Source organism: Lepisosteus oculatus, chromosome 18 (genome assembly GCF_040954835.1).
Source record: "Lepisosteus oculatus isolate fLepOcu1 chromosome 18, fLepOcu1.hap2, whole genome shotgun sequence".
Lineage (NCBI taxonomy): Eukaryota > Metazoa > Chordata > Actinopteri > Semionotiformes > Lepisosteidae > Lepisosteus > Lepisosteus oculatus.
The window spans coordinates 19,690,720-19,700,248 of record NC_090713.1 but is presented as its reverse complement, the minus strand read 5'-3'; the positions used below and the strand labels follow the sequence as shown (position 1 = coordinate 19,700,248).

At 57.0% G+C, this 9,529-nt stretch overlaps 1 protein-coding gene across 1 annotated transcript; it reads left to right on the top strand.

Moving 5' to 3' along the window:
* The first annotated feature begins 500 nt into the window (after positions 1-500).
* LOC138224025 (insulinoma-associated protein 1-like) lies at positions 501-2,578 on the top strand. The gene has a single exon (XM_069180265.1). It carries the CDS (start codon positions 867-869, stop codon positions 2,103-2,105), a length of 1,239 nt encoding a protein of 412 aa, XP_069036366.1. The 5' UTR covers positions 501-866; the 3' UTR covers positions 2,106-2,578.
* Positions 2,579-9,529: the final 6,951 nt, after the last annotated feature.

Sequence of the window (9,529 nt, the reverse complement as noted above, 5' to 3'; positions counted from 1 at the left end):
TAGAGAAGGGGGTGGGGTGTGTGTGTGTGTGGGGGGGGCGGGGGGGTCTGTCCCGTCTCGCGGACAATGGAGGCCCGCCAGACGTGCGCGAGGGAGGGTGAGGCTTCCAGACTGCTGTGGGGTGGGCGAACTCCTCCACTTTTAGCCTTTTTAATTTCCCTTCCGCGTCTCTCCAGGATCCGTTCAAGACCCCCGCCGACCCCACCAACGCGCGCGGGGCGGCGCGCACTCCCCCCCCCGGGGGTCGGCTCGCTCACTTTTTCATTAAAACTGCCCCCCCCACCGTCTTCTGTCTCTGCTCGGCCACCCTGTTGCGGACACGGAGGACAGGGGGGACACAAAGGCGCGGCACGTGTGTGCGCTGAATGGAGGTTCCCACTCGAGAGAGAGAGAGAGACACACGCAGGAGAGTTTCGGCGTGTGGCTTGTTCCGATCTGCATAATGACGAGGGGGAGGTGTGTGTGTGGAGGGAGGGGGAGACCACGCGTCGGGGGAACCCGACATCTGCCGCTCGCTCGCTCGCTCGCTCCCCGGAGACTCCCGGGGGCGGGTCGGGTTGCCGGGGCGACGCGCTTGGCGCTCGGACCGCGGCCATCTGCGCGGCCCCGCCGGCGGACAATGGGCGCCCGCGGCCCTTAAATAGCGGCCGGGGCGTGGAGGAGCCGGCAGTGCCGCCGCGGAGCGTGGAGGCGGCTGAGCTCGGCGTTTATCCCCTTCCCTACCCCGCCCTCTCTTCCGAGTTTTAGCCGAGCTACACCTGGGGCGCCGCGTACAGAACCCCCACAGTCCACCTGCAGTCTCTGGGTCTGGAGGACACCGGTTTATTTATTAATTTATATTTATTTTTTTTTGACGCGACGCAACGATGCCGAGGGGTTTTTTAGTGAAGCGCACCGCGAAGGCGGGTCCCGTCTCCTACCGGGTGCGCCAGGGGCCCGGGCGGGACGGGCCGCCGGCTTCGGGGCTCTGCTGCGTCCCGGCCCCCGCCCCGGCGATGCCTCGCTGCCTGGAGAGCTCCGACAGCGCCGCCGCCGCCGCCGTCCTGCCCCTGCTCGGCGCCAGCCGCTTCCAGAGCGTCGAGAACCGGCTCCGGCGAGGAGGGATGCCGGAGGCGCTGTGCGCCCCGTCTCTGAGCCCGGACCGGCCCGTCAGCGCGGCACCCCAACAGCGGCACCCGGCCGCCGCAGACCCTCTGGACCGCAAGCGCAACTCCAGCTCCCCGGTCCAAGCCGAGTCCTTCCCGGAGCCGCCCCCCTCCCCTTACACCACCCTGGGGGGGACCCCAGTCGCTTTCCCTTCGTCGCTGGCCGACATGACCAGCAAGCTGGGCAGCGCAGCCCTCTCCGGCGACCTCAAGCGACCCGCCGGCCCGCAGCCCCCGCCGCCGCCGCCGCCCCCCAAGAGGCCCCGCACCGGCGGCCGGGACGCCGTCACCACCTCGCCCGTGCTCGGGCTGCGCATCACCGAGGGGCCCGGGGACGGCGCCCCGCCGCGGGGGCGCGCCCGCAGCCCGCTGGGCGAGTTCGTCTGCCAGCTGTGCCGGGAGCGCTACGCCGACCCGCTCTCCCTGGCCCAGCACGGCTGCTCCCGCATCGTGCGGGTGGAGTACCGCTGCGCCGACTGCGACAAGGCCTTCAGCTGCCCGGCCAACCTGGCCTCCCACCGGCGCTGGCACAAGCCCAGGGGCGCCCCGGCGGAGGGCGGCGCTCTCCCCGCTGCGGGCCAGCCGGAGGAGAGACACCCCAGCCCGCCGCCGCCGCCGCCGCGCTCCCAGAGCCGGCCGGACCTGTCGCCCCCGCCTCCGCCCCCGGAGGCCGGCCCGGAAGAGGAGCTCCTGTTCGACTGCCCGCAGTGCGGGAAGAAATTCAGGAGGCAGGCCTACCTGCGCAAACACCTGGCGCTACACGCCAGGCAGGCGGCGGGCTTCCCGGACAAGCGAGCGGGGCCCAGCCCGGGGACCGGCAACGGCGAGTCCCCGGCCCCCGCCGCGGGAGAGCTCCACCCGTGTCGATTCTGCGCCGAGACTTTCTTCTCCTGCCCCGGCTTGACGCGACACCTCCACGCGTGCCACCCCACGCACCACACGGCGCGGGCCGCTGTCTGAGGCGACCCCCCCCCGGAGGAACGTCACTTATTTATTTATCGCCCAAACTGGCTTCCGTCGGGGTCAGGAACCTCTCCAGAAAATCGCCTTAAAACTAACCAAGAAAGTGCGCAGATGAGGAGGAAAAAAAGAACTGTTTAGCCTCACGTAGCCTGACTGTCTCTGTGCGTGTGTTCCCCAGTGCGAGGAACGTGTCTTTTAAATTATATTTATTTATATGTTGTTGTTTGTTTGTTTGTTTGTTGGGGGGGGTTTTATATGGAACTGGCGGGACTGCCTATATTTCTGTATTTATGATGACAAAAAAATTGTACCTGTCTTTTTATTTTTGCAACGAGAGCTCTTAAACGCGACGCGTTTCTGTCAGGACAGAAGAAGGAGACCAAATTCGTTCGTGTTTTGTACTTCTGTGTCTCGGATCTGCTTGGATATTTAAACCAATAATAATAAAAAAAAAAAAAAACAGAATCAGACCTGTATTATGTACCTATGGGGTTTTTTCTCGTGTTGTTTCATGCTTGATATGGGGGTCCCTCTGTCTCGCTGGGCATAGGAACATGAGAGGGGTCACGACAGAGGGGAGCCCATCTGCCTCGGCTGGTAGTTAGTAGGTAACCGATCCCAGGACCTCATCGATCTGTGTCCGGCAAGAACCCCGGCAGAGCGGCTTGTTCCACGCCCCCACCCCCCTTGGTGTAAAGTGGGCTCTCCTGCTCTCTGCTCCGCGTCCGGCTAGTTTAAGCTCCTCTACCATACAAGTCCTCACGCCTTTTTTTTTTTTACTTTGGGGAATATAAACATCACCCGCAGCCCCTGTGGGATACGTATTTTTAAGTGACTCCTGTCCCTGCGGGCGTTAAGGGATTTAAGATGGTCAGCATGGCTGCCTCGCAGAGCTGTGGGGCCCCGGGTTCAACTCCTGGGGTGCTGTCTGTGTGGAGTCTGCACGTTCTCCTCGCGTTCAAGTGGGGTTGCTCCGGTTTCCTCCCACTTTCCAAAGACGTGCTAGGAGGTGAATAAACGTCTGGGGGAAAACTGGCCCTGGTGTGAGTGTGTGAGTGTGTGCGCTGTGATAGACAGGTCTCCTGCCCAGGATGTATCCCGCTGTTTGCCGGAATAGATCCCATCCGCCCCCGTCACCCTGTACTGGATAAAGCGCTTCCAAAACTGAACGGATACAGCTTTTGTACCCCAGCTAAAGTCTTCCGAGGGGACGTCCCCTCTTTCTCCTCCTTCCGCTGCGACGAGGCATCAGTGACGAAACCTCCCACCCCCCCTCTTCGTGTAAAGCTCCTGTTCTCTGTTTCACTTCCGGGTGGTTTAAGCTCGCGTTTTGCCGTCGGTTCTGAAAGCAGTCCTCTGGTCTACAGTAAATCCTCACCGTGTCTGGGCGAACACTGTTTCTCCGCCGGACGCGGACAGAGATCTGGGTTGTCCTAAAGCTGTTATCCTAAAACTTTTTTTTTTCTCTCCTCTGCGTTCGTCCCAGTGCCGGATTTCCCATCAGGCACAGAGCCTAGGGGCCTAGGAAACGTTGAGGGGCCCCACGAAGGAGGGAAACACGAGTGACTCGCGAGAGGCGAGATGGAACAGTGTGCTTGCGATCGGGGCTCCAGATCAATAATCACACGCTCTCTAGAGACTGTTCTAGAAACTAGAGGTACCGAAGTGACTGGCGCTCGGCTCTGGGGGCTCCAGATCAATAATCACACGCTCTCTGGAGACTGTTCTGGAAACTAGCGGTACCGAAGTGACTGGCGCTCGGCTCTGGGGGCTCCAGATCAATAATCACACGCTCTCTAGAGACTGTTCTAGAAACTAGGGGTATCGAAGTGACTTGCGATCGGCTCTAGGGGCTCCAGATCAATAATCACACGCTCTCTAGAGACTGTTCTAGAAACTAGGGGTATCGCAGTGACGGGCGCTCGGCTCTAGGGGCTCCAGATCAATAATCACACGCTCTCTAGAGACTGTTCTAGAAACTAGAGGTACCGAAGTGACTTGCGATCGGCTCTGGGGGCTCCAGATCAATAATCACACGCTCTCTAGAGACTGTTCTAGAAACTAGGGGTATCGCAGTGACTGGCGATCGGCTCTAGGGGCTCCAGATCAATAATCACACGCTCTCTAGAGACTGTTCTGGAAACTAGAGGTACCGAAGTGACTTGTGATCGGCTCTAGGGGCTCCAGATCAATAATCACACGCTCTCTAGAGACTGTTCTAGAAACTAGAGGTACCGAAGTGACTTGCGATCGGCTCAAGGGACTCCAGATCAATAATCACACGCTCTCTAGAGACTGTTCTAGAAACTAGAGGTACCGAAGTGACTTGCGATCGGCTCTAGGGACTCCAGATCAATAATCACACGCTCTCTAGAGACTGTTCTAGAAACTAGAGGTACCGAAGTGACTTGCGATCGGCTCTAGGGGCTCCAGATCAATAATCACACGCTCTCTAGAGACTGTTCTAGAAACTAGGGGTATCGCAGTGACGGGCGCTCGGCTCTAGGGGCTCCAGATCAATAATCACACGCTCTCTAGAGACTGTTCTAGAAACTAGGGGTATCGCAGTGACGGGCGCTCGGCTCTAGGGGCTCCAGATCAATAATCACACGCTCTCTAGAGACTGTTCTAGAAACTAGGGGTATCGCAGTGACGGGCGCTCGGCTCGCCCCATCAATCACGGGGTTCGGCCATGAAGACTAATTTCAAGTGCGTCACGTCAATCGACGCCATTCAATCGGCGCTTCCCGCTCTTTTTGCGCGTTTCGGAGTGAAAGTGCCCCCCGAAAGTGCCCACAATCTCCGGCCCGGCACCTTTTAATCGTGTTAAAAAAAAAGCGACACAGAACAACACGCAGGAGGCGAGAAAATGCCCCGGAAGGGGGCAAAGACACGGCTCGTTGGCGCTGTGTATCTGCGTGACGGTTCTCGCTCGCCCGCCGGCATTGTATCTCTGGGGGGCTGGTGGCGTGACGTGGCGTGGCGTGGACAGGTGTCTGGGTGTTGACGGTGGCGAGAGACGCGGCAGGTGAGAGGAGGCCGAGTTCGGTTTCCACGCCACGCAACTGGACCGGAGAGCCCGCCACACGTTGTACCCGCAGAGAGTGTTGTTGTATCTTGTTGTATATTACAACAACACCGCGGCCTCAGGCCGGAGAAGAACTCCACTGTACTGTGGTGAATACCTTCACAAGGCAGGAACAGGAAGGCCCTGTTCAAAATAAATTAATTCAACTTTATTTGTCATTAAACTGACACGGGGGCACAGTACAGCGAACAGTGTTTCTCACGAGTCTCCCAGGTTGCGGTCTATAAATACAACAGCAGACAAGACAATAACACAATGACAGTAACGGTGTGGACAAACAGCTAGGTGCCAGTGCAAAAGTGTCAGAAAGTGTGCAAATACGCAAACAGAGAAAAGTCTACAATCAGGACAAAAACAGCGCAGAATACGGCGAACGGGGCCAAAATACTGTTGCGATTAACAACTAGTACAGTTTTCGTACTGAAAATACACTTTAAAAAGTATCAACACGCATCAGTGTATAATTCCAAGCTTTAATATGACACACAAAACTGCGACGTGGGGTTAAAAGCGCGAAATTGAAATCAGGAGGCGCCCCCCCCCCAGTGTGTTAAAATTGCACAGCGCACTTGTAAAGGTCTCGTTTAAAATACCGTGCTCAGGTTTGGTCGCCTAGGGGTGTCCGGCGCTGACAGACCGGAGAGACTGAAACGTTTTCCAGTCCGGAAAAGAGGAGAACCCACAGGGACGCGCGTTGAAAGCTGAGAACGGGGAGCGCTCCCTTGCCCGAAGGGTGGCGGGGGTGTGGAACAGGCATGCCCAGAAACGTCGTCGAAGCCGAGGCCCCAGGTTGCTTCTCAGAAACCGCCGGATGAGATCAGCTGACCAGGACAGAAGGGGCTTCTTTACACCAAGGGTGGCGGGGGCGTGGAACAGGCCGATACCCCGGCTTCCCTCAGGACACAGCTTGCAGGAGACCCTCGGGGTAGGTGACCGGGTTCATTCCCAGGCTCGGGAATATTTTCTCGTGGATTTCGGCAGCCGGTTAGGGCGCTTGGGTTTCAAAGGCGGCTGTTTCGGTCAGGAAACTCGCTCGTCTGAGGGGGAGCACACGCGTGGGGTAGGCGGTGGTGATTGTTCCGGCAGGGGGCCGTGGGTTCCTCTAGGTGTGTGTGTGTGTGTTTCAGGGCTCTCAGGACTATCTGACCGAGTGTGTGTGTGTGTTTCAGGGCTCTCAGGACTATCTGACCGAGTGTGTGTGTGTGAGTCTGTGTCTGTGTGTTTCAGGCTCTCAGGACTATCTGACCGAGTGTGTGTGTGTGTGTTTCAGGGCTCTCAGGACTATCTGACCGAGTGTGTGTGTGTGTGTGAGTCTGTGTCTGTCTGTGTGTTTCAGGGTCTCAGAACTATCTGACTGTGTGTGTGTGTTTCAGGGCTCTCAGGACTATCTGACCTAGTGTGTGTGTGTCTATGTGTGTGTGTGTCAGGGCTCTCAGAACTATCTGTCTGACCGCGCGCGCCTGTGTGTGTGTGTGTGTGTTTCAGGGCTCTCAGGACTATCTGACCGAGTGTGTGTGTGTGTGTTTGGGCTTGCCCCTGCTGGGACGGTCATTATTTCTCTCTCTCTTTCTCCTTGTTTGTTTGTTTTTTCAAAGAGGGCGCGTTTTGTTTTGGCGTGTCAGGTGAACTAGTACGAACACGCACACACGCGCGCTGGACCGAAATCCCACCCCACGTCACTCACACACACACACACTCTCACACACACACACACGGGGATTTATCTTCTCCGTCTGCTTTCAGGTTGCTGCTGCTCGCGGGCTGTTTGTTTCCTAATCTCCGCGGGTGCAGGGGGGCCAGTGTGTGCCAGACAGCTGCTTCTTAGGTCACCCCCCCCCCTCCTCCTCACGTCACGCACACACACACACGCGCTCTGCCCTCGCTCTGTGGGGTTTCAGAATTGTCCGCGTTGTGAATGGGCGGGGGGGGTGTTAGGGGGGTGTTAGACGGGCGGGCGGGGAGGGCAGACTGTGGTGGGGGGGTGTTAGGGGGGCGGGCAGGGAGGACAGACGGGGGGGTCGCGGCCTGCCCTCGCCTGCTCAGGAATGTTTTTGATACCCCCCCCCCCCCCCAGCTTAGGGCAGGAATTCGGCCCCTCTGCACCTGCTGCAACGCGGCTCCGAATTCTTCAAGTCGGCCTTTGTTTATTTCTCTCCTCTCTCTCTCTCTCCCTCCTCTTTTGTCTCCTGGCTCGTGTCTGCCCCACGCGGGGCACGCCCCCCCCCCTCCCCCCCAACAGTCCCGGGGGTCTCCCAGAGACTGAGCACACGCCTTTTGGGAAAAAATAAAAAAAAACTCCAAACACCTAAAGCTGGTCATTGGAGACATTTCTACTCTTCCAGTTCATCTTTGTATTGGCTGTTGTTACTACTACTGCCCCTCCTCCTGCTGCTGCTATTGTAGCTGCTACAAGCACTGCTCCTCCTCCTACTGCTGCTGCTGCAATTGGAGCTGCTACCACTCCTGCTGTTGCTAATACTACAGCCCCTTCGAACACTGCTTCTGCTACTGCTGCTGCTACTGACACTGCTCCTACTGCTACTGACAGTGTTCCTACTGCTACTGACAGTGTTCCCACTGTTACTGCTGCTACTGACGCTGCTCCTACTGCTACTGACAGTGTTCCCACTGTTACTGCTGCTACTGACGCTGCTCCTACTGCTACTGACAGTGTTCCCACTGTTACTGCTGCTACTGACGCTGCTCCTACTGCTACTGACAGTGTTCCCACTGTTACTGCTGCTACTGACGCTGCTCCTACTGCTACTGACAGTGTTCCCACTGTTACTGCTGCTACTGACGCTGCTCCTACTGCTACTGACAGTGTTCCCACTGTTACTGCTGCTACTGACGCTGCTCCTACTGCTACTGACAGTGTTACTACTGTTACTGCTGCTACTGACGCTGCTCCTACTGCTACTGACAGTGTTACTACTGTTACTGCTGCTACTGACGCTGCTCCTACTGCTACTGACAGTGTTACTACTGTTACTGCTGCTACTGACGCTGCTCCTACTGCTACTGACTGTGTTACTACTGTTACTGCTGCTACTGACGCTGCTCCTACTGCTACTGACAGTGTTCCCACTGTTACTGCTGCTACTGACGCTGCTCCTACTGCTACTGACTGTGTTACTACTGTTACTGCTGCTACTGACGCTGCTCCTACTGCTACTGACAGTGTTACTACTGTTACTGCTGCTACTGACGCTGCTCCTACTGCTACTGACAGTGTTCCCACTGTTACTGCTGCTACTGACGCTGCTCCTACTGCTACTGACAGTGTTCCTACTGTTACTGCTGCTACTGACGCTGCTCCTACTGCTACTGACAGTGTTCCCACTGTTACTGCTGCTACTGACGCTGCTCCTACTGCTACTGACAGTGTTCCCACTGTTACTGCTGCTACTGACGCTGCTCCTACTGCTACTGACAGTGTTCCTACTGTTACTGCTGCTACTGACGCTGCTCCTACTGCTACTGACAGTGTTACTACTGTTACTGCTGCTACTGACGCTGCTCCTACTGCTACTGACAGTGTTCCCGCTGTTACTGCTGCTACTGACGCTGCTCCTACTGCTACTGACAGTGTTCCCGCTGTTACTGCTGCTACTGACGCTGCTCCTACTGCTACTGACAGTGTTACTACTGTTACTGCTGCTACTGACGCTGCTCCTACTGCTACTGACAGTGTTCCCACTGTTACTGCTGCTACTGACGCTGCTCCTACTGCTACTGACAGTGTTACTACTGTTACTGCTGCTACTGACGCTGCTCCTACTGCTACTGACAGTGTTCCCACTGTTACTGCTGCTACTGACGCTGCTCCTACTGCTACTGACAGTGTTACTACTGTTACTGCTGCTACTGACGCTGCTCCTACTGCTACTGACAGTGTTCCCACTGTTACTGCTGCTACTGACGCTGCTCCTACTGCTACTGACAGTGTTCCCACTGTTACTGCTGCTACTGACGCTGCTCCTACTGCTACTGACAGTGTTCCCACTGTTACTGCTGCTACTGACGCTGCTCCTACTGCTACTGACAGTGTTACTACTGTTACTGCTGCTACTGACGCTGCTCCTACTGCTACTGACAGTGTTCCCACTGTTACTGCTGCTACTGACGCTGCTCCTACTGCTACTGACAGTGTTCCCACTGTTACTGCTGCTACTGACGCTGCTCCTACTGCTACTGACAGTGTTACTACTGTTACTGCTGCTACTGACGCTGCTCCTACTGCTACTGACAGTGTTCCCACTGTTACTGCTGCTACTGACGCTGCTCCTACTGCTACTGACAGTGTTCCCACTGTTACTGCTGCTACTGACGC

Excerpts from the sequence above, each read along its gene's own strand:
- LOC138224025 (XM_069180265.1), top strand. The coding sequence starts at position 867 with ATGCCGAGGGGTTTTTTAGTGAAGCGCACCGCGAAGGCGGGTCCCGTC.